The sequence below is a fragment of the Erythrolamprus reginae genome, chromosome 1, assembly GCF_031021105.1.
Source record: "Erythrolamprus reginae isolate rEryReg1 chromosome 1, rEryReg1.hap1, whole genome shotgun sequence".
Classification (NCBI taxonomy): domain Eukaryota; kingdom Metazoa; phylum Chordata; class Lepidosauria; order Squamata; family Dipsadidae; genus Erythrolamprus; species Erythrolamprus reginae.
In genome coordinates, this window is record NC_091950.1 from 282,193,125 (window position 1) to 282,217,966 (window position 24,842).

A 24,842-nucleotide genomic window follows, 5' to 3' on the forward strand; every position below is an offset into this window, starting at 1 on the left:
CAAAATTACAGGATCTATAAGAAGAACTTAAGTATACAATACTGTTATTGTGTCTTTGAATAATTATCTGGTTTTTTTCTCCCTGATTTTTCTTTGACTTTCTTCCTTACATTTCTATTACTAGAAGAAGTTTGGTTTGAACTACATGCATTGTTAATAAACCTTGGATTCCTGCTCTATTCCAAATAGTTGAACTAAAATATCACCCTCCTTCTTTTTCTTTTTGAACAATTCTTTTCACTTCACTTTTTCCCCCTTTCTTTTTTCTTCCCTCCTCCTAAAGTCTTTTCCTCCAAAAATTTTCTTTTTTTTTTCTTTTCTTTCTTTTGTCTTCTATATATAGTTGATATTCTTTCTCTTCTTTCATTTTCTGTCCTCCTTTTACTTGAAAAGGCTAATATTTGTTTTTTTTCCCTGTGGCACTAAACAACAATATTTCTTTTTTCTTCTTCTTTTTTTGAACTCTGTTATTAATTGAATTGCTATTGAATTGGTATAGTCATATTATAAGGGAAACAAAATATATTGAATAGATTTGGAATTTATAGTAATTTCTTTTCCTTTTCACTATATATAAAATTGAAACTAACCTTAAAATTTGAAATAGTGGATTCTAATTTGATAATGTCCCACACCTCAACTCTTGTTAAAACAACAAAGAAACAAACAACACCAACTACCCTATCTCCACAAGTGTCACCGCATTCTTCTCCTTCGCATCAAGTGTTAACCATGTCTACCAAAGACAAAGACAAAGACAAAACAATGCAGTCCAATCTTGCAACTATGCATGAGACTTTGAATGCTTTGAAGGACTTTATGGTCAAATCACAAGAAGATGCTACTCAACAAAGAGAGGCCATAAAGGAGGAGGCAACACAACAAAGAGAAGCCATAAAGGAGGAGGCAACACAACAAAGAGAAGCCATAAAAGCTGACTTGGCAGAATTTAAAGTGGAGATGGCTCAAATGAAAGCTGATATGGGCGAGATGAAAGATCAGATAAAGCAGATCCAACAAACTCTTCAAGAAAGTGATGACCGAGTAAAAAAAGTTGAAGAGCAAGCTGACAAAAATGAGAAAAGAATGGAGTATCTTGAAGGGAGAGCTGATGAAAGATACAAAAGATATGATGAATCTATCATCCAGCTGGAGATGCAACGAGCTTCGTACGGACTTCGATTTCAGAATATAAAAGAGGAAAAAGATGAAGACTTAAAAACGACTATGGCGGAAATCATTGGAGGTATACTTCAAGAGGACCCCATGGCTTTACAGAAAGAAATCGATGAAGTATACCGAATTTCGAATAGCTATATCCGTCGACACAACCTCCCAAGAGAGATACATATTAAATTTACAAGAAAGGCGTTGCGAGATGAGATACTTCATTATTCAAGAAACTCCCCGCCTCAATGACATGGAGTAGAAATAAAGATATTAAAACAAGTTCCAAGAAGTGTCAGAGAAAACAGAAGAGATTACCACTTTTTAACTAAAATCTTGATTAAAGAAAATATCACTTACCGTTGGCTTATTCCACAAGGACTTTCTCTGACATGGCGCTCTACAAGGTACAAACTGGAAAACGTAGATCAAGCTATGTTCTTTCTTGAACAGAGTGGCTTGGGCCACTCCGACCATGCAAGTAAGCAACTAGTGGTCCAACTACAACCAGCTCAACAGCAACCAGGGGAAAAATCACTAACTCAGCAAGAAGAAAACCTGGGGGCAACTGCCCAAGTAATAGAGCAGGACCAAGGTTTTAGAAGAGTTCAACCTCAGCGAGAAACCAAAAAACCTATTAAATGACAACGAATAAAGACTTGAAAATCTTTTCCGTAAATGTTAATGGACTTAACGAACCAAGAAAAAGGAAGCAAATTTTTTCCAAAATCAGAAACCAAAATGTTCAGATTGCAATACTACAAGAAGTTCATATTAAAAAAGATAACCAAAAATTACTGTTGAATCCCAAAATTGGAAAAATGTATGCTGCATTAGCAGACCAAAAAAAAAGAGGTGTAGTGATGTATGTCAAGAATTCTATAAATTCCAAACAAATATATAAGGATAAAGAGGGTAGGATATTGATTGTACAAGTAGACATTGAACCCAGACCTCTAGTGGTTGTTTCTATTTATGCCCCCAATGAAGACCAAATGACATTCTATAAAAATTTACACCAAATAATAACAGATTTAGCTATTGATAATCTATTGATAATAGGTGATTTTAATGCTATCGCGAACAGACAATTAGACCACTCAGGAGGGGGAGGTAATAAAAAAAGGGGAAAAGGTAAAAAAACAAGAAGAAACTTGCTACCCAGTACTTTTCAAACAATGAAAGCGGAACTATTATTAAGTGATATTTGGAGGGAAAGACACCCTCTCAAAAGGCAATTTACCTTTTATTCCAATCCTCACAAAATTTGGACGAGAATTGACATGTTATGGGCACCAAAAACGGTGGCAGAACAAATAAGAGAAGTTGACATAGACGTTAATACATGGGCCGATCACAATCCAATAGTGGTCTATATGACGATGAATAATAAACAGAACAATTGGCGGATGAACAGGTATATATTAAACGACAAGAAATATAAGGATTGGATTGAAAAGGAATTAAAAATATTTTTTGAAATTAATAAAACATCAGACACTACTCCACAGAACTTATGGGATACAGTTAAAGCGTACATAAGAGGTTTAACAATATCTTATACAGCAAAATACAATAAGGAAAAGAAATTAGAGTATTTACAATTAACAAACGAACTAAAACAATTAGAATCCTTATCGCAGCAACATACTAAGAATAGAGATCTAAAGACAGAAATAAACGTAATTAAACATAAAATTAGAGTTATAGAACAAAACCAACTAACTGAAAAGATTAAAAGAGCAAAGCAACAATACTTTGAATATGCAAATAAACCTGGCAGATGGCTAGCGTATAAACTTAGAAAACAGAGTCAATCAAAATTAATCCAAAAATTAGAAGATAAAGATGGTAAAATAAAATACGATACAGAAGGTAAGGCAGACATTGTGTATAATTTTTATAAGGAATTATATGCTAAAGATCATGTCATTGAAGATGAAGTTTTTAACTATTTAGAGGCTTCAAATCTACCACAAATAACAGAAGATCAACAGGCTACCATGGATGGACCAATAACAATGGAGGAACTCCTAATAACAATTAAAAAACAGAAAAGCAACAAGGCCACAGGCCCAGATGCCATACCTGCAGAATGGTATAAGATAGATAATGAAACAATAAGAAACCATATGTTAGAAACTTTTAATTCCTGTAGACTTGACGGAAAAATTCCTAAATCTTGGTCAGAATCACTGACAACCTTAATACATAAACAGGGTACAGAACCAGAAAAAATCAAAAATTATAGGCCTATATCACTATTAAATGTAGACTATAAGATCTTTATTGCCATTTATGCAGAGAGACTCAAAGGAGTTATAAATGGAATAATACACCAAGACCAAAATGGGTTTCTTCCAGGGAGACAAATTAAAAATAATATTAGAACTGTAATAAATATACTAGAGTACTATGAACAACACCCAGATAAGATGGCATCTTTAATGTTTTTGGATGCTCAAAAAGCCTTTGACAACGTTAATTGGATATTTATAAAAATGCAATTAAATAAAATGAGATTTGGCCCAAAATTTGTTAATCTAATAGATACCATATATTCAAAACAAACAACGAATATAATATTGAATAACAGTCAATTACCAATACTTGACATAAATAAGGGAGTTCGCCAAGGATGTCCTATATCACCACTGTTATTTATTATGACCCTTGAAACCTTATTAATTAAAATAAGAGCGGACCCCAGAATAAAAGGTTTAACCGTAGGAGATGAAATCTATAAACTCCAGGCCTTTGCAGATGATCTAATGTTTATAATTGAAGAACCGACTACAACAGTTCCTACTTTATTACAAACCATTGAACAATATGGAAACGTAGCAGGTTTAAAGATAAACAAAAACAAAACACATTACTTGACTAAAAATATGAACAAAACACTAGAAACTAAATTAGAAACTATTTCTGGAATAAAGACTGTAAAAAAGGTAAAATATTTAGGAATAAATTTAACAGCGAAAACAATAACATTAAAAAATGATAATTATATGAAATTGTTAGCAGAAATTAAAAAAGACTTAGCAACCTGGAACAATTTGAAAATATCTTTTTTAGGAAGAATTGCAACAATTAAGATGAACATTTTACCCAAGGTTTTATTTCTTTTTCAGACAATACCAATAAACCCAGGGGGTATCTTTTTAAAAACTTTAACCAACTTAGTTAAAAAATTTATATGGCAAGGTAAAAAAGCAAGGATAAAAATGAATTGTTTAGAAGATATCAAAGAAAGAGGAGGATTTGGCCTTCCAAATTGGAAATTATACCATCAGGCCGCTGCACTAACATGGCTTAGAGATTGGATAATCTTAGATAATAAAAGAACACTCGAATTAGAAGGACATGATTTAATGCTTGGATGGCACGCATTTTTATGGTATGATAAGGACAAAAACCATTCATATTTTAAAAGGCATACATTAAGGAAATACTTACTAGAAGTATGGAAAGATATAAAGAAGAATCATTTCTTAAGCATCCCAGATTGGTTAGCTCCCTTAGAAGCAATAACGCATCCAAAGTCTATAAAGGACAAGAAAATGACTCATAGATATAAAGAACTATTAAATGATCAGATGAAGCTTAAATCTAGAATTGAACTACAAGAAGATGGGATAATAATAGATTGGTGGCACTATGCCCAGATCCGATCTAGATATCAGAAGGATAAAACTCTTTACATTTTTAATAAAAGTAAGAATCCTTTAACTACCTTAATAACCACTAACTCTACAAAAATGATAGGGAAAATATATAAACTACTTATTGCTCATAAAAATATAGAGTTGACTTTAAAAGATACTATGATAAGATGGTGTAGAAATATTGGTAAGGAAATAGATATAGACACATGGGAGAAAGTGTGGATTAATAATTGGAAAATGACTAAATCAGTTTCTTTAAAAGAAAACCAAATCAAAATGTTCTATAGATGGCATCTCCCACCAAATAGGATAGCAAAAATGTTTCCCAAAACATCCCCAATATGTTGGAAATGTAAGAAGGATATAGGAACTTACTATCATCAATGGTGGACATGTAGCAAAGCAAAACTATATTGGAAGATGATTGAAAAAATATTAAAAGAAATAATAAAACAAGATATAGATAATACCCCGGAATTTTATTTATTAGGTGTCACAACCCAGATCTATAAGAAAGAAATTTTTTATTTAATCATACATATATTAACTGCGGCTAGAATAATATATGCGCAAAACTGGAAAGGGGAGGAAATCCCCAAGGAAGAAGAGGTTATAGCTAAGATATTAGATTGCGCTGAAATGGATATGATGACAAGAAGATTAAACGATCAAGAGGATACTAAATTTTACGAAACATGGAACAACGTTTACAAATGGATAGATAAGAAAAAATAAGATATATCGTTAGTGGTTGTTTTTTCTTTCTCTTTATTTTGTATTAGTTTTTATTTAGATGATAATAATAGTAATATTAGTTTAAAAGGATTTTTTGATGATTATGATATAGCTATGTATGTATAAGTATAAGCAATATATTAAGATTTTTGAAGTATAATAGTTGAATTTAGTCTTACCGTTTAGATTGAAGGTTTAATACTATTTTATTATAGTAATTAGGATTATATTAAAGGTATCTTTCTTTTTTGGTAACTATGTTATATTAACCTTAATACCCACATTAAGATTTGTAAACTTCAATTCAAATTTATTAATTTTTTCTTTTTTTTATAATAGTTAATACATATGTATTCTTTTTCTATATTTGAATTTATACTTTCATAAGAAGCGGGGGAAATACACCCCCACTTTATGTTTATTGTTTGTTTGTATTTGTTTGTCTTTTTATGAAAAATAATAAAAAAACTATTAAAAAAAAAAGAGTTTATTAGATGTGAGTCATTGAAAACATTTAATCCAAAAACACTGATCATCAGCCAAAGTTAATCTAGAATTTTACTTTTTTCTTGGAGCTCAAAATGTTTAGATCTCCACATATATAAATTCATAAAAAGTCTGGTTGAAAAGTACATTCATAATGTTTTTTTCATTTAAAAAATTGATAGACTTTTCAACAAATGCATTTAAACCAACAATAACAATGCTGAATGGTTATACTTATTAATTCTCCTTAACATTGTTCCAGTCGGTAGCAATATGCAAATATGTGGATAATCTTGAGTCAGTGATAAATACTTCTCTCCTAATGATAAGAATGCATATATTTATAATAAATAAGTTAGTTTTGAGACTTTGAAAATAATGCAGGAATAATCATATATTGTTTAAATGCTCTTAAAAAAAACTCAAAACAAGATTGTGGATAGGGGTGGTCCAGTGAAAAATAAAACATTGTTCATTGGCTTTAATATAGTGTATTAAATGGGAAATGGACCTCAGTCAAGCCTGTTGTATTTATTACTTCATACATGATTGATGATTCTTTTTGTTTTTAAAAATATATAGTATTTTTTATACCATATGTTGAAATTCATAGCTGGTTAATGAGTACAGTGAAGTTATGTATATATTCAAAATAAAATGATAGAGTAACTATAGCAATAATCTAATTATGTTTTTTAAATTGGTTTTAAAGGTTTTTCAGGTACTTGATGAAAAGAAACAGCTTTTTGCCATCAAACAAGTTAATCTAGAAGAAGCAGATCAACAAACCATAGTAAGCTATAAAAATGAGATTGCTCACTTAAACAAACTTCAGCAACATAGTGATAAAATCATCCGACTTTATGACTAGTAAGTAAACACTTTTGTAAAATCAGTTTAATCCCTCTTTCTGCCTCCCCAAACATGCATGCTCAGATGGACTTTTATTTTTGCAACTCTTTTATTTTAGTGAAATCAGTGAAAAGAATGTCTACATGGTGATGGAATGTGGAAATATTGATCTTAATAGCTGGCTTAAAAAGAAAAAGACAATTGGTCCATGGGAACGAAAATGTTATTGGAAAAACATGCTTGAAGCTGTACATACAATTCACCAACACGGTAACTTCTGTTTGCATGTTCAAACTTTGTTCTTTAGAATAGCTTCTCTCAGGAACAACTGCAAGGATTGCAGTTAGAATAGTACAACTGAAGTCAGAGAAAATAAAACAGCAAGACAATAGGTGCGTGATATGATAGGAGTAAAGTGCACATCCCAAGAGTTTCTAAAAAGAAAAATTCCTGTTAAACCCACTTTCAACCACATGTATGATATGATCCTTTCAACTTTGCCTTAGTTACAAGCACATTATTATTAATTATTTGTTTGTTTGTTTATTTGATTGATTTATTGATTTATATGTCACTCCTCTCCGGGGACTTAGGGCAGCTTACACCATATAAAAGAACAATACAAAATATCCTAAATCTAATATTTAAATTAAAACTAACAATCTAAAAACCCAATTTATTAAAAAAAACCAGTCACTTATTCTAACAAACCAAGCATATTTTCCATTCATTGCCAGGGGCTGATGTCTAATGTTCTCAGAGTCTTCAGACGCTTGCGGAAGGCAAGGAGGGTGGGGGCAGTACGAATCTCTGGGACTGGAGGGCTGGAGCTCCCACAGAGAAGGCTCTTCCCCTAGGTCCTGCCAAGCAACATTGTCTAGTTGATGGGACCTGGAGAAGACCGGCTCTGTGGGACCTAACTGGTCGCTGAGGCTCATGCGGCAGAAGGCGGTCCTGTAAGTAATTTGATCCGATGCCATGTAGGGCTTTGTAGGTGATAACCAACACTTTGAATTGCGTTCGGAAGCCGATTGGTAGTAACATTCTTTGTTACTACCATGTTTTCCCCAAAATAAGATCCTGTCTTATATTTTTTGGAACCCTGAAATAAGTGCTTGGCCTTATTGCTATGCATTCAAAAGCCTGATTAGGCTTATTATCAGGGAAGGTCTTGTTTTGGGGAAAACAGCGTACCATATCATGAAAAAGATTGCTCATCCACTTCTTAATATACAGCTAGATATAACACTAAGTGCTACAATTCATTGTTAGAGTCATTAATATTCAGCTATGCGAACAAAGAAAAGTGATGGTTAAGAATAAAGATTTTCCTTGGAGGATTTGAGGCACTTCAACATCCTATCTGAGAAGATAAAGGAAGAAAGAAAACCATTTGTCAGCATATGGGAGTGAATTTTTGCTTCATACTTTTCTGTTTCCCAGAGCTAGCTGTGAGGAAAATAAATAAATTGTAAAAATATATTATTATTATTATTATTATTATTATTATTATTATTATTATTATTATTATTATTATTATTATTATTAAATATTAAATAATGCCACATTTTAGTTAGATATATTTATACGCATACACATTGGAGATATTTTTTCTGTCAGCCATGACAGGAATTACTTATATAGGTACACACGTTTCTAATAAGTAATTCTACTCTAGAAAGTCTGACAAGCCCTTGCAAAAAAAAGTGACTGCTGCTATTAAAAATAATCCAGAGGGACCACCTCTATTTAAGAGATTCATATACATTTTCCCATTAAAAAAGCAGTGTAGCTTACAAATTACTATAGAGACATTCTATTTAAAATAACTTAAATACATGTACAGGAAGTTATAAAGGAAAAAACAAAACTAACAATGATTGTTAAAATAACAGGCAAATACAGTATTATTGTAAACTTCATTATTAATTATATTAACTTCATTATTAATATAATTATTTCTATTAATGATTCATTATTATTTACCAAAGGGAAGTACAAAGTCAAACCAAACATTTCCCCCAATAGTTACAAATCAATCCCATAAAGTTATTAACAGCAACCTAATTCAGCAAATATTAACAGTAAAACAACCATCCTAACAATAGTACATTTAAAACAATGCCTTGGGATTGGGCAAAATATTTATATATCCATAATAATGTAAATAAGTGTTTAGTTAGAACTGTTGGCTAAATAACATCTGAGTGGAAAAAACTCTACACTAACCAATTACATACCTACCTACCTACCTACCTAGTCTCCCTTCTAATTCAGCAACAATATGTCTCTCTCTCTCTCTCTCTCTGTCTCTCTCTCTGTCTCTCTCTCTCTCACACACACACACATCTTCTAGCCTCCTTTAAAACTAATCAGATTTTCACAGAAACCAAAGGAGGAAGGAAGCTTATTATAGGCTCTTGAGGCAGCAAATTGCACTTCAGGATGAGACTGTCCTAATCATAGTTCCCTCTAAGCTGAGCAGTGAGCAATCGCTCACTTAAAAATCATCATCAACTCAGAGTTTTCCAAACCTGCCCAGAAGCTGAGAGGGAAAGAGTGAGAGGGAAGGAGAGAGAGAGGAAGAGAGGAAGAGAGAGAAACAGATAGAAAAAAGAGAGGAAGGAAAAGAGAAAGAAAAAGAATGGGAGTAAGGAAGAGAGAAAGAAAATCAAAATCTAGTTTGAAATTAGCTCAACTATTTAAGTGGCATTTTGATATTGATAGAGTTGCCCTATTATGAGCTCACTGTTATAGACACACAATACAGTATTTTATTTTGAAATTCTCTGAGGCAAAACAGGGTGGGTTTTATTTGTTTGTTTGTTTGTTTGTATATTTATTTATTTATTTATTTATTAATTATTTCTGTGCCGCCCAGTCCCAAAAGGACTGCCGCTCAGACACTATACTTTTCCGCCCACCCCCCCAAAAAATTAGAGAGAACACTGGTCCTAATTGCTTTCTTATGAATTGCTATCATCAGCCTCTAAAGGCATCAGCATGGTAAAGTAGCAATGGATCTTAAATGATGGACAGGTTGAAATAGATGGAGACAGTTTCCAAGTAGCTAGATCCCTATTTACGGACTATTTAAAATTCTAAAAATAAAAGGCAGGATTTCAAACTTCAACTGGAATTACACATTTATAATAGAAATGTTCTGTACTACTTGAGGATTCCAGATGTTTTCAGAGGCAGTACAGAAGGTGACAATGTTCTGATGTGTAGGAATGTGATCATTATGCAGTGGGCAAATTAGAAGAAAAAATATATATAATTCAAAATTGAACATATGTCTCCGGAGAGTTTTCTAAACCAGGTATTCTACAATATATAGCAGAAAAGATCAAGTGATAATCAGAGACACAAAACCCCTCCATTCCTAATTGCCTAGATACTTTACATAGGATTTTTATTTTTTTCCCTATCTTGTGTTTTTCTGTCTTGTGATTCTTGACACATTTTGAATTAATTGAACAAATGTTAATTTGCAGGTATTGTCCATAGTGATCTGAAACCAGCAAATTTTCTATTAGTAGATGGAATGCTGAAACTAATAGATTTTGGCATTGCAAATCAGATGCAACCAGATGTGACTAGCATTGTTAAAGATTCCCAGGTGAGACAATTGTGAACCTCTAAACATAAAAGAAGTAATTAACTTAAATAACTATCTGTTGTTTGATAATGGAGTATGATAACATTTTGTAATCAGAAAACATTCAGCAACACACACATTGCATTTGTGTGCTTCATTTACTTTCTTTCTTGGTATGCTTGGACAGAGTCAGATTTTATTTTTCCAAAGATTTGGATTGAAGGATTCATAAGGATTTCTATTGAGAGAGAAAAGTGAATTGTTCTAGCTATTATGGTTACAGTTATTACACTTTGTTGCTGTAAACTTTAAGGGGAGTCTTGTATATATAAATGTATGGGACTATGAAGCGTATTAAACATCTAAGGGTTTAAATACATTGATAAGACAATAGTCTGGTCTCTAGATGTGGCTTTAGCTCTCATTATTGGATGGATGGCTATTCTGATTAAAGGTGACGAGAAGCTAGAATCCAACTGATTTAATATTTAAATGGCCACCTCCAGGTTTAAAAGCTAACACATTGTGCTATTATTTGTAGAATTGTTCTACTTTAAACTAAGGTTAAGTAATCATGAATAAGTTGTATGATTGCACTCTTAGTAAACAAGTTTCTCTTGTAATAACAGTAGCTAATTTAATGTAGTTATTACCGATTCTAGAATGAATTAAGATTTTTATTTTACTAGAATTCTAACCAGAAAGCCTATTTAGCCTTTATCATGGTTAATATTACATTATATCAGGAATTCCTGATGATGTAAAGAATATTAGAGCAGGGGATAGTTACAAAGTATCCCCAGACATATATTGGACTTAAAATGGCTTGAACTCTTATATTGAAATGTTCAGTAAAATAGTCAAAAGCTTATAAAATCTTTGGGATTACATTGTTAGAATCTCATGTTATTTGTGGGGGAAAGTTTGATTTGCAGCATCCATAAGTTATTCTCAAAACCCCAGAGGAAACAACTCTCTAATATTATATTTTAAATTTTAAAAAATTTATAGATGTATATACTTTATATAATTAATATAAATGTAACTATTATTTAAATGTACATAATTCTATTTTTTATGTTAATAGGTCGGCACCATTAATTACATGCCACCAGAAGCGATCAAAGATATGTCTTCCAGTGCAGAAAATGGAAAGTCAAGATCAAAGGTAATGTATTTTTTCTATAGTTAAAATGATAAAATGTTGATTCTGTTTTCTAAATTGGAAAACATTTTATTTGAACAAGAAGATAAAATAAACAAGGCAGCTTTAGAAGAAGGCTGAGGCAAACTCCTTTTTCCTGTCATATCTCCTTTCTTCAGAAACAAAACGAAAGACAGAGTTCCCCTTAAATACAGACAGCTGCTGATTGACATTTATTTATTTATGCAGCATGAAATTGTGAGGGCTGTGCATGCTTTAAAGAATGATTTAGAATTGATTTGGACCTTTCACAACTACAGCACTTTTCTTCTGTCCTATAAAAGAACTAAAAGCAGCCCAACTTTTTCATGCTTCCACAGGAGCTAAAAAAAAGAGAGTTGCTTTGGCTTTTTGAGTTGCAGTAATTTTTGAGTGGGTTCCTTAGAAGAGAAGAATGATGTTTCCGTGCTTTGCTACATTAGACTGACATTAAGTGAGTAGAAGACATCTTACTAAAATAAGAAGCATCTTGCAGGCAGACTTAGATTTAATATTAATAGATGATGACTTGCTTAGAGAGTAAGAGGCATTATTCTCATAGGCATGTGCAAAAAGTTGACAATATCAAAATGATGACATCTGTGTTGAAATATTATCAAATTATGATGTTATGTAATCTGCATCCGAGAGTACAATTTGTAATCCACTGACCTCTGGATAGTGCAGTGGGTGGCATTGGCCAATGCTTTCTTTTGTCCTCATTTTTATGTTCTCGATGTCAGGAAGATTGACAGGGAGTTTCCCCCATCCGATGTTTGGTTTGAACTATTCGATTCTTGATGCCAAAATTTAGCCCACAACAACTTCAAGTAATGTTGCTTTCAAGTACCAAAATATAATTGGAGTGATACCCTGCCGATTTCTTCACCCTGGCCTTATCTTTACTCTACTGTACATTTTTCTTGATACATAGGCAAGTTGCATGATGTAGAACTACTGCATACTATGCTGTTGCTGTTGTTCAGAACCACTTCCTAAAGTGTGGAAATTCTGCTTTCCTGGTCCAGTTTTCTCTGCCTATTCTCAACTATTCTTTGTCATCCCTGACATTCAGCTGAATCTGTTGTTAAGGAGGTTAGATCATACAAGTACACAGACTTAAATGCAGAAGCTTTGGTACTTAACTTGTGATTTAATGGATACAAAATTTTAGCATTCCTTTATCATTATTATTATTTATTATTATTATTATTATTATTATTATTATTATTATTATTATTATTTATTGGATTTATATGCCGCCCCTCTCCGAGAACTCGGGGCGGCCTATAAATCCAATGAATAATAATAATAATAATAATAATAATAATAATAATAAAAAAAAATAATCATATTCCTAAAAGCTTGACCTGTTGACTAGGCCACTTAGATTGTTTACCTTAAAGCAGTGTTGACTTTTAGTTACCGTATTTTTCGTTGTATAAGACACACCGGTGTATAAGGTGCACCCAGATTTTAGAGGAGGAAAACAAGGAAAAAAGTATTCTGAACCAAATGGTGTAGTATTATATTGTTAATAAAATACCAGTGTAGCAGAATACTTTTTACAATCATGTATTCTTTAAAAAACCATGTACACTTTTTACAAACTTCAAACTTGACAGCTTCAAGACTTGTGGACTTCAGCTCCCAGAATTCTTCCACCAGTCATGCTACCTTAAGAATGGGAGTTGAAGTCCACAAGCCTTAAACTTGCCAGGTTTGAAGACCAAAGTCAAGTTTCACCCAAACCCAGCTTATTTGACCCCTATGACAATCATTAAGTGTTGTACCTCATGATTCTTGACAAGTGTATCTTTTATTTTATGTACACTGAGAGCATATGCACCAAAGACAAATTCCTTGTGTGTCCAACCACACTTGGCTAATAAAAGAATTCTATTCTTTTCTATTCTAAGCAATGTCCCACAAAGCAGAGAAAGAAAGTAGTAAGCCTAAGAAATTAAAGAAAGGAAAAGAAGCACTGTTTATATGTTTCTGCCCTTAGAATAATATGTCTATTATCCAAAAAGATGCTAAAACATCTAGATTAAATGTTTTACTATTAGGCAATGAATACAGATAACAGAACACTAAAAATCAAACTTAAGGAATAGGGGGAAAATACTGCATTAATTAATAACAATAATTTTTGGCACAGAAATTGAAGTGTCAGCAGAATACTCTTTTTTTACCCTTTTTGCAATTTGTATTAAGAATACATTTTTACAAATAAATATTGAATAAATGGAACAGCTTTTAGAATGTTTCATGTAAAAGTTCATATTCTCTGTGAACCTTATCTATACATCTTCTGATTGTATTTTTGTTCATTGGTGCATCTGAGGGGAGATCTGCTAGTAGGTCATCTTCATTTGTGTTTATTTCCTGGTTCCTGAGGAAAACACTATATGTAAATGCTTAGGTGAAGAAACCTTGCAAACAAAACTGTAGGCCCTCAACTTCTTATTGCATATGTATATTGTGAATGGATTTTTCAAATTTAAATATGTATTGTTATGCAATATGTAGTCAAATGGGTCAGAAAAATCTAGCAAAAATTTTGTCCACTCTAACAAAAATCTTAGGAATTGGAACACATCTAACTAAACTAATGTATTTTTTCATATTGCCATTTTATTGCTTCAAAAAGAATCGTTAGATTGGCAAACTGGAGGAAGAATTTTTAAATAGGTTTCTACCTTATTTTGCTCCAACTGTTACTGCCTTCCCCCTCCGCTCCCTTGTCTGCATGTGTGTGGGGGTGTGTGTGAGTATGTGCGAGAGAGAGAGAGAGAGAGAGAGAGAGAGAAAACACCAGATGGGTGCAACTAACTGGACATAAGCGGTGGCTGCGCCACTTTCAAAGCCTCCTGCATGATGGATTCTCTCTCTTGGAGCCCCGTTTCCCCTGCCCTGCGCACCTCTCATTTCAGCCTGCGCTCCAAAAGCGCTTATCTCACCGTTTAGGACTGGTGCTCTTCTCTCGAGTGGGGAAAACGGAGCCACAAGCGCTGCCTTCAAACTCTGTGCAGGGCGGCCACAGGCGCTTCCAGTATTCGGCCAGGCAAAAGTCGCGGCAGCGGAGGACGCTCGCCCGAGCTGCTTTTCGGTGTGCTGCCGGTCTCCTGCCGGTCTCCCGCGGGGAGGGAAGTAGCCAAGGGCTGCCTCGGGGACAGCCGGCGAAGCACGGGAAGGCTGCCGCTGCTGACTGTTACCCAACTCCCCCCCTCCCCACAGCATTCGATGTAAAAGACGCACCCAGTTTTTGATGCACTTTTTTGAAGTAAAAAGGTATGTCTTATACACCAAAAAATGTGGTAATTATCTTTCACTTTCATTGATTTGACTGTGTATATCGACATAGGCAGATGTTAATATACACCATTTGGCATTATGCAGAATCACAGTGAATGATTGTATAAATAAATGGTTCCCCTTACTGCATAATCAGTTGTATCAGATACAGTTAAGAATGTCAAAATAATGATGTGATTGAATTAGCCTATTTTTCTTTCTATTTTTTAGATTAGCCCCAAAAGTGATGTTTGGTCATTGGGTTGTATTTTATATTGCATGACGTATGGAAAAACTCCATTTCAGAACATAACTAATTATATAACAAAACTTCATGCCATAATTGACCCTAATCATGAAATAATGTTTCCTGATATTGCAGAAAAGGATCTTCTGGATGTCTTAAAGGTAATATTTTATATCTCTTTTTTATAATAATTTCATGCTTGGAGTTCTGGTTTAGAGATAATTTTCCAAGTCATGATTTATTTTAATTATGTTTATACATACATACATACATACATACATACATACATCCTTTAGAATGATTGGTTTTATTTTCAATTATTTCCTAACTTTGTCTTCCCCACCAGAATTGTTTAATTAGGAACCCTAAGCAAAGAATATCTATCTCTGAACTTCTGAGTCATCCCTATGTACATATACAATCCAATTCACAAACAGGTAAATTCAATTTTTGATATTACTATTGGTACTAGTAGTACTACTATTTGGTTCTATTTTACCAAACTTCATTTGTTTAAAAGTGATATATATTTTCAGATTAAAACACGTATGTTAGTTCACCAAGTGCTACGTTACAAAAATTTCAAACAGTTTTAAATCAAATCATAGGGCAGATATTTCAAACAGAATTTAATTTTAAATTCTCCTTAGGACATCAAAATGCAAAAGAAACAACAGAAGAAATGAAGCGCATCCTTGGTCAACTTATTGGCTTGAATTCTCCTAACACTATTTCTAAAGCTGCTAGAGTAAGTACTGGCGTTAGTATAATTAAAATAAAAATAATAAAATTGTGTTAGAACTATATATTTCTCACTCAGAGTTTTTTTGGGGGGAGAGAGAAATAGGCTTAACAGAGTGGTGAATGTGTAATGAGAAATGGCTTCAAGAGTTAGTAAGTAAACAATAAGAAATTATGTTGTTGATGAAATAGAATCTCTTATAAAGTAGACAGTGATCAATAGTTTGAGTTAGATAAAGAGGGACACTCTTCTACACAAGTAGTCCTTGCTGAACATATATTCATTCAGCGATTGTTCAAAATCATGACAGTGATAAAGAAAGGGACTTATGACCAGTCCTCACATTTCTGGTTGTTTCATTACTCTCGTGGTTACATAAACAAAATTTAGGCTTGCTTGAGCCTACCTGTATTTATGATTGCTATTGGCCAATTGCTCCCACCTCCCAGCCCTGTCCACTACCCACTGCAGTGCTATGTGTCACTACTGTACTGGGGGAGTCTTTGTGCCAACTTTCATGCTGGTGCTGCCAGGGCTTCTCTCATGCCCTGGCCATGGCCTGTATTTGCATAAAACACCCTAACAGGGTCCTCTTTTCCAACCCAGCACATCAGGAAAACATAAAATTGGCTGTGGATAATTGGGGAAACTTAATTTTCTTTCAAGAGATTGTCACTCAGAGTGAGTGGGAGGAGCGAGTATTCACAATTTACTCTATACGTTCTAATCATGAGGGGAGCAGTGCTATGAGTATAGTTATATTCCTGAATGTCTTTAATTCCAGCTCATTCATTAAGTGTGGCTTGAAGCATCAAGTAAGCTATTTTAAATCAACAAGTTTGGAAATGTGGAAATAGCCATTTGATTTCTCATTGTTTTCTCTGCTTTTTAAATACAGAAATAATAGAATCGGAAATAAAATAAAATTTAAGTAGGCAACGTTCTCCAATGCACTTGCAAGGAGAGTCCAGGATGGGTAATTCTTCAGTCTGATTGGTAGGGACTGAGTTTAATTTAAATATTAGGCAGGTGCCGCCCCCTTAGCCCTCCAGTCTTAAAAACTCAGTCGCAGTAAAGGGACTTTGAGTTTTTGCTCTACCAATAGTATTGGTTTGAGAGGTTTAGGCTTTAAATGTTATTTGATGTTTTTTGATGTATTGATTATTATTAAATCTGTCTTTTTCTTTCCCCTTTTTCTCTTAGGTGCAGCTGGGGGTTTCTCCTCAGGCAGCTCTGGTTTCAGACCTCCAGTGGGTCTAATCCAGTTGACTGCAGCTCCTCCTTGTCTGTGAACCCACACAAGGGCCTGGCTTGTGGGTTCAGGAGTGAGCGCCCGGGGAAACTACCTCCGAGGTAGACTCCGGAGGAGAGGAGCCGGTTGACGCCGCGGGGGGGTCCGCCCTCCCCCGTGGCGAATAAACCAAGGGGAGGGGGCGCAGAACAGGCCTCGGAGGACATCCGCGCCCCCCCCCCACACACCCCGCCCCCCCGATCGCCCCGCTCACAACGCTTATGAAATCGGGCTGATTTCGCTGCCCGTGGCACAGCAGGGAGCCTTCTGGCCGTTTGCCTGTCAGTTCCGACGGCCATGTTTGTTGGAGGCCGATGTCGGAGGTTTCGCGCCCAAAGTGTTTGCGGTTGCCAGGGCAACCGGCCGGCGGCCATTTTCTTCAAGGAAAGTTGAAAGCGAGGCGGGGCTTAGCCGGCCTGTTTGGGCGCGCTAATGTTACAACTGGAATCTGCCCTAGCTACACGCAGGCGCAGTGGAGCAGTTGCCTGTCATTCTGCCATTTTCTGGTCAGAGCAGTTGAGGAGTTTTGGCCTTGATTTCTTTCTGTCTCAGGCAATCTCCTTGTTTTTGTGGCAATATGGCAGATCAGGCGGGCCAGTTGGTGGAGGAGCCCTCTGCAGGGCCTAGCACTCCAAAGGAAAAGCCCCAGAAGGCCAAGGTATCTCAGGGGGCCTCGCTGAGGGAAGCAGAAAAGCGCATCCGGGCCCTGGAGAAGCAATTGGAGGCTTCTCAGAAGGTAATGGGCCCTGTTCCTTCTGCCAGTCAACCCGGTCCTTTGATGGCCTCCCCCACGTTCCTGCCAGGGGTTGTAGGCTCAGCCACGGAGAGAGATTGGTCTCCAGAGAGAGTGAGGCTGCCAGCACCCAGGGCTGAGAGACAATGTGCTGCAGGACTGTCTGCATATCCAGCCTTTCCAGCACCCCAGTCTGGCCAGGCAGCCACTTTTACACCTACAGCTGCAGGCCTGCGCAGCTCCAATGATGCCTGGCAGAGCATGCCTCAGTCCTTGCAAGACCTCATTGCCACAGCTTATACCCAGGGTGTGGCGGTGGGGACTCAACAACATCAGCAGTCTCCAGTGGGACTCCCTCCAATGAGGTCTAGAGACCCCTGGACTGCCCCTGTCACCCTCTCCATGGAAGGCTCAATGGATGAGGAGCGGTCATCTAGAGACGATTTCAGTGGGGCTGAGGATGAACTTTCTGGTGATGAGCAGCCCCCTGAACCACCCAGTTTTCCTGGACTCTTTAAGTCATCCCTTTTCAGGGTTCTTTTGAATAAAGCCAAGATGACCATCGAGCAAGCAGGTGAGGGGGACCAGGCAGCGGCTTCTGAGACGGCCCAACCGGCAGGGGGCCTATTTGTCTTCCCCAAGCAGGAGACGGTCCACATTCCGTCTTCCCACCTGTTCAGAGAAACTATCCAGCGCCCGTGGGAGAACCCAGCCGCCGCACAGGGGCCATCTAACCTGGATCGCAGATTCTATACATTTGACCAGGCGATGGAGGACCTGCTGGAGTTTCCAGTGGTGGATAAACCGGTGACGAGCCTGGTGTCCAATGCCCTGGTTCCCTCAGAATCTCAGGAGGGTCTCAGAGCAGAGGACAAGAGAGCGGAAAATGTGGTGCGCAGGACTCACCAGATGGCGGCCTGGGCTCTGCGAGCCGCTTCGGCGGCATCGTTCTTCAATAGGGCCACGATGCTCTGGATCCAAGAACTGCAATCCAGGGTTAATCCGGAAGATACTAGACTCCGCCAGGACCTCAACAAACTCCTGGCGGCCACGGAGTTTTCGGCGGACGCTACGGTCAACGCCGCCAAATTTGCTTCCCGTGCAATGGCCTCCTCTGTGGCCTCCCGTCGGCTCATTTGGCTCCGGAGCTGGCAGGCGGACGTTAAGTCCAAATGGAGCCTGGCATCTGCCCCATTCAAAGGCAAGAAACTGTTTGGGGAGGTCCTGGACGACGTCCTCGTGGAGGATAAAGACAAGAAAAAGGTCATGCCTAGGGCAAACAGGAAGCAGGATAGGAGATTCACTCCCTATCAGAGAAGGCAGTCCTTTCGGTCTGAGCCCTCCTCGATGGGCACCCAGGCGTCGAGGCCGTATTTTCAGAGCTCATTTGGCCAGGGGTCCTTTCGGGCGGATAGGTCTTTCCAAGCGGACAGGAATAGATCTTATCAAGGCCGCCGCCCCTTTAGAGGAGGAAGCAGAGGCTTCAAGAAGTCGAAGTGACTCCGAGCTCAGAGGCTGTCTGGGCGGAAGACTGATGTCCTTCCATGCAGCATGGGCGGCGACGTCCTCAGACCCTTGGGCGGTATCTACAGTTGGCCAGGGCCTGAGAATAGAATTCTTCTGCCCTCCACCTCACAGGTTTCTCCCGTGTCGAGTTCCATCAGATGGGGAGAGAAGAAGACTCCTATTCAAAGAAGTCGAGCACTTACTGGACATTGGAGCTATAGAGGAGGTTCCCTTGACACAGCAAGGCAGGGGCTTCTACTCGGCGATCTTTCTCATTCCCAAGTCGTCGGGGGGAGTGCGGCTGATTCTGAACCTGAGGCGCTTGAACCTCTATGTAAAATACAGGAGGTTCAAGATGCACTCTCTCAGATCAATACTGGCAGCCATCCGCCACAGAGACCTCATGTCCTCCATAGACCTGAAGGAGGCATATCTCCATGTCCCAATATTTCCTCCTCACAGACAATTTCTCAGATTCTGCATTGCCGGAGCACATTTCCAGTACAGGGCGATGCCCTTTGGCCTATCATCAGCCCCGAGAGCATTTACAAAGTTGCTGGATGTCCTTACGGCGCACCTCAGATGTCAGTCGGTACGCCTCATGGCGTATTTGGACGACATCGTGATTTTGTCCAGAACACCGGATCGGGCACTAAAGGACCTACACTTAACCATACAGACCCTGGAAGACCATGGTTTTTCCATAAACTGGGACAAAAGCCACCTGACGCCCACGACTCGCCTGGCCCATTTGGGGACGACGATAGATTCCGAACTGGGCGAGGTCTTTCTGTCACGGGACAGGCAATCTACAATCAGGAGGTTGGTGAGAGAGCTGCGCCTCCAGCAGTACCCAAGTCTGCTATTCCTGTCCCAGCTCCTAGGGACGCTAGTGTCATGCATTGGCATACTGCCGTGGGCAAGGTTCCACCTTCGACCATTACAGTGGTTCCTTCTCCCCTTTCAGAAGCAGAAATCGAGCCATTCTCGCAGGAAGGTTTTCCTCAATGCCAGGGTTCGCAGATCTCTCAGGTGGTGGGTGTCTCCAGCCTTGAGCAGCGGTTCCTCCTTTCTGGACAAGGAATTCCTCACGGTGACGACCGATGCGAGTCTGCGGGGGTGGGGAGCACATCTTTCCTCACAAATAGCCCAGGGCCTGTGGTCGCAGCAGGACCTTTACAACGTCAACATAAACTTCTTGGAGCTGAAGGCAGTGTCACTGGCCCTCCACAGCTTTGCTCACCTGGTGAAGGATCAGCACGTATTAATTATGACCGACAACGTAGCCACGCGTTCCCACATCAACCGACAGGGGGGAACTCGGTCAGGGAGGCTGATGGCAGAGTCGGAGTCTCTTTTCAGGTGGGCAGAGACCAATCTGGCATCGCTTTCAGCGGAACACATCTCTGGGGTGGAGAACGTTTGTGCAGACTGGCTCAGCAGGGAGACACTAGATCCAGGGGAATGGCAACTGGAACCCGGGATCTTCCTAGAGATCACCAGGAGGTTTGGGATGCCAGTTCTGGACTTGTTTGCAACGTGTCTCAACTCCCAGCTTCCCCGCTTCTTCTCCCGATTTCCATCCCAGGGAGCGGAAGGAGTGGATGCTCTGCGCCTCAGATGGCCTCCGGGTCTTTTATATGCGTTTCCACCGGTTTCCATCATTCCCAGAGTAATTCGGAAAATATTGCAGGAGCAGGCAGAGGTGCTGTTGTTGGCCCCCTTTTGGCCCCGTCGGATCTGGTTCGCAGACCTGATGCAACTCTCAATTGCTCCGTCATGGCGGATTCCGGACCACCGAATCTCCCTCTTCCAGGGGACCATGTCACACCCGGAGCCTCAGTGGTGGCAGCTAACCGTGTGGCGCTTGAGCGGGAACGTCTGAGGAGTCACGCTCTGCCAGACACGGTTATCGATACTATACAGGCTGCCCGTAGGCCTTCTACCAGGAGGATCTACCAGGCCACTTGGGAGGCCTTTTCTAAGTTCTGTGCACTACGACAGGTGGAGCCTCAGGTAGCTTCTCCTCCTATGGTACTGACATACCTGCAGGCAGGTCTGGACAAGGGCCTCGCCCCGAATACTCTTCGTCGGCATGTGGCTGCTTTATCCAGTATCATTACATTGGACAGTCATCGCCCCTTGAGCAAACATCCATGGATACGAGACTTCCTGAGAGGGGCGGCTAATCTTAAACCGCCAGTCATTCATCGCTTCCCGTCATGGGACCTGTCCTTGGTGCTTCACTCCATCACAGCACCTCCATTTGAGCCTCTACGGCAGGTTCCTATACGGCTGTTGACTCTTAAGACTGCCTTCCTGGTAGCCATTACGTCTGCCAGGAGGGTCTCAGAGATTTCGGCTTTGTCTACAAGACCGGACTTATGTCGCTTTCATCCGGACAGAGTGGTCCTTAGGCTGGACCCGGCTTTCTTACCTAAGGTGAATACCACTTTTCACAGGGCACAAGACATCGTGCTACCGGATTTTTGTACACATGGAACTCACCCTTTAGAGTTGAGGTGGCACAAGCTGGACGTGAGGAGAGCCCTTAAAATCTATATTCGCAGGACTCAGTCCTTCAGAGCTTCAGAGGCCTTGTTTGTATCCTTTTCAGCACGTTCTCTGGGGTCCAGAGTTTCCTCCCAGACCATCAGCCGGTGGCTCCGTGACTGTATATCGGAGGCGTACAGAGCTAGAGGTTCGCCGGTGCCACATGGCATCACTGGACACTCGACCCGCAGCGCCGCCACCTCGACGGCATGGAGGACACAGGCGTCTTTAGAGGACATTTGCCGGGCGGCCACTTGGGCTGCTCCCTCAAGCTTTATAAAGCATTATCGTATAGACTCTTATGCTTCATCAGAGGCAGCTTTTGGGAGGAGGGTCCTACAGGAGGTTTGTTCCTTTGCCGAGCCACTGGTCCAGCCTTCTCCCTCCCTCTAAGTTTTTCTTGGGCATATCCCATCCTGGACTCTCCTTGCAAGTGCATTGGAGAAGGACCGTTGAACTTACCTGAACGGTCTTCTCGATGCACTGCAAGGAGAGTCCAGACCCACCCAGTTCTGGACCAGGGGCCATGTTATGGTTTAAGGTTCCTTTCTTTGAAGTTGTTGTGTTTTTTCATATGGTTCAATAAATGTGTTGGACTTTACTGCTCCTTCGTTTTAATGAGACTGGAGGGCTAAGGGGGCGGCACCTGCCTAATATTTAAATTAAACTCAGTCCCTACCAATCAGACTGAAGAATTACCCATCCTGGACTCTCCTTGCAGTGCATCGAGAAGACCGTTCAGGTAAGTTCAACAGTCCTTCTTCTAATTATTTTGATCAATATGGGGCTTTCTATGTCTCATATTTATGGACACGATTTCCAATTCCTTTTTAAAACAATTGCAACAAAATACATTAATCCTTTTCTTAATATTTTTTTAAATTAAAATTGATGTTTTTATTAAAATGGTAGAGAAGTCTTATAAGAAGTATGACTATATTCTAAATTATTAATTATTAAACTTGCCACTCCTGAGCTTGGTCAAAATAAATTCCAGAACATTATTTGCAATATGTGTGGGAAGAGCAAGAAAAATGTGTCTTTCCAAGACTATGTAAACTAATAAGATCCAACTGTTAATCAGCAGGTACTTCCAAACCCTTGTTTTTTATAAATGCACAAACACTTTAGTCAAGCCTCAGAAATATAACTTTCTCACTAGCTGCTTTTGATCCTGCTAAGAAAGTTATTTTGCTATGTTTTTCTGCATTTGTAACATCAACTGGGTTTCTTTGATCATTATTTCTTTTTCTTCAGAAGAATAATGGAAGCAAAAATAAAAATTTGGGATGGGAAGAAGAGTAAATATTTATTAAGGATTTGTTTGAGATGGCGATCAAAAAGGATTAAGCTCAATGTTCCATTGTGGGGGGGAAAGAAAGTAAGGGGATTTGAAAGTAAAGTGATATTATTTAGTAATTTCTCTTGTCTTTTTAAAATTTCAGACTTTATACGAGCAGTGCAACAAAGGTGAAGGTTTAGATGTGTCTGCTTTTTCAAAATCTGACAGTTGGACTACCTGGAAAACAAAGTAATAAAGCCTGGTTTACAAAAGATATTAATGAAAATAAGACGACATAAGCAAAGGCTGGTCCCATCTGGATATATTTGTCTTGCCACTTATGAATACTTGTCCTCGTTTGTTCCTCTAGTATTTGCATATGAATATTATGCATAGTCCCTGCTATATAACATGCTGGTCTGCTGTTATATTTGGATAGCAAATACTTGTGGATTAATTAAATAAAGCTTAACTGTAATTCTGAATCTTGAGAAAAATATTTTGACTTGTTTTAAGATCAACTAAGAAACTCTAGTTCTGGACATCTATCTTTAAGAGTCAAGTCAATTATTTTCTTTTCTATCAGATTAAGCTATCATTTTTTCATATTTTGCTGGTGGTAGATACTATAAAAGCAGTACTTCAAATTAGGCTGCTTTTATACATTATTTTATCCTTTACATATAGAAAGATTCCCATGGAAAGATTTTGATGTACAGATGATACAGTCTATTGAAACTGATGTTCAATTTTGTAAATAAAAAGATACATATCCTGTGTTAATCTTGCAGTTTCTAAGTAAACAAAACATCCTATAGAAATCAAATATTCTGATTTGAAAATCTTAGCAAATTAGTAATCCTGAAATTGAAATTGTAATCTATTAATTCTGGTTCTATAAATTGGTTCCTCTTTACTGTTAAGCTTGGAGGTTTCCTTTTAATTTTTGATTTAACATTTTGTGTTATGATTTAACATTTTGTGGTGTTAAATGTGCATTGCAATTTAATAATTTTCAGGCCAGTTCCTATTTATGGTCCTTAAAAAGACAAAACAAAACAAAACAAAAAATAAAAAAGCTTAAGAACAATTTATTGTGCAGACACATTCCATGGACTCACTCAATTCATTCTTCCCTAACAATCATAGTGGGCAAGTGCCTAAGACAAGATAAATGTCTAATCCTCAAAAAGTTATAGTTTACTCCTTAGGTCCCCAGATGTAACATGGATTACCTTTTCACTCTGAAATATAACACTACTTAAATCCCAGCCGATTTCTCTAAAATATTTTATGGTCTCAGAAATCCTTGGAGATGTCACTCCCTTCCTAAAGAATGGGTGTAGAAGAAGACAGGCAGAATCCTCCAGCTCTGAGGTATCACAGGAGGAGTCACAAAGGGATGGGTTGGGAACTGGATAAACACTTAAGCAAATAAAAGATGGTAGATTGACAAAACTAGTCTAGCCTCTTCTACAGTTTCTCTCTTTTTAAGCAGA

At 38.1% G+C, this 24,842-nt stretch overlaps 1 protein-coding gene across 3 annotated transcripts in view; it reads left to right on the plus strand.

Annotated features, from left to right (window-relative positions):
• Positions 1-24,433, plus strand: part of TTK (TTK protein kinase) — a 70,977-nt gene extending 46,544 nt beyond the window's left edge. For all 3 annotated transcript variants that reach the window (XM_070733098.1, XM_070733097.1, XM_070733099.1), the window contains 8 exons: positions 6,769-6,926; positions 7,027-7,178; positions 10,406-10,530; positions 11,597-11,677; positions 15,221-15,397; positions 15,583-15,673; positions 15,887-15,984; positions 23,507-24,433. In XM_070733098.1, the coding sequence (XP_070589199.1) occupies positions 6,769-6,926; positions 7,027-7,178; positions 10,406-10,530; positions 11,597-11,677; positions 15,221-15,397; positions 15,583-15,673; positions 15,887-15,984; positions 23,507-23,596 (972 nt within the window). In that variant the 3' untranslated portion in view covers positions 23,597-24,433. The remainder of the gene's footprint in view (positions 1-6,768; positions 6,927-7,026; positions 7,179-10,405; positions 10,531-11,596; positions 11,678-15,220; positions 15,398-15,582; positions 15,674-15,886; positions 15,985-23,506) is intronic.
• Positions 24,434-24,842: the final 409 nt, after the last annotated feature.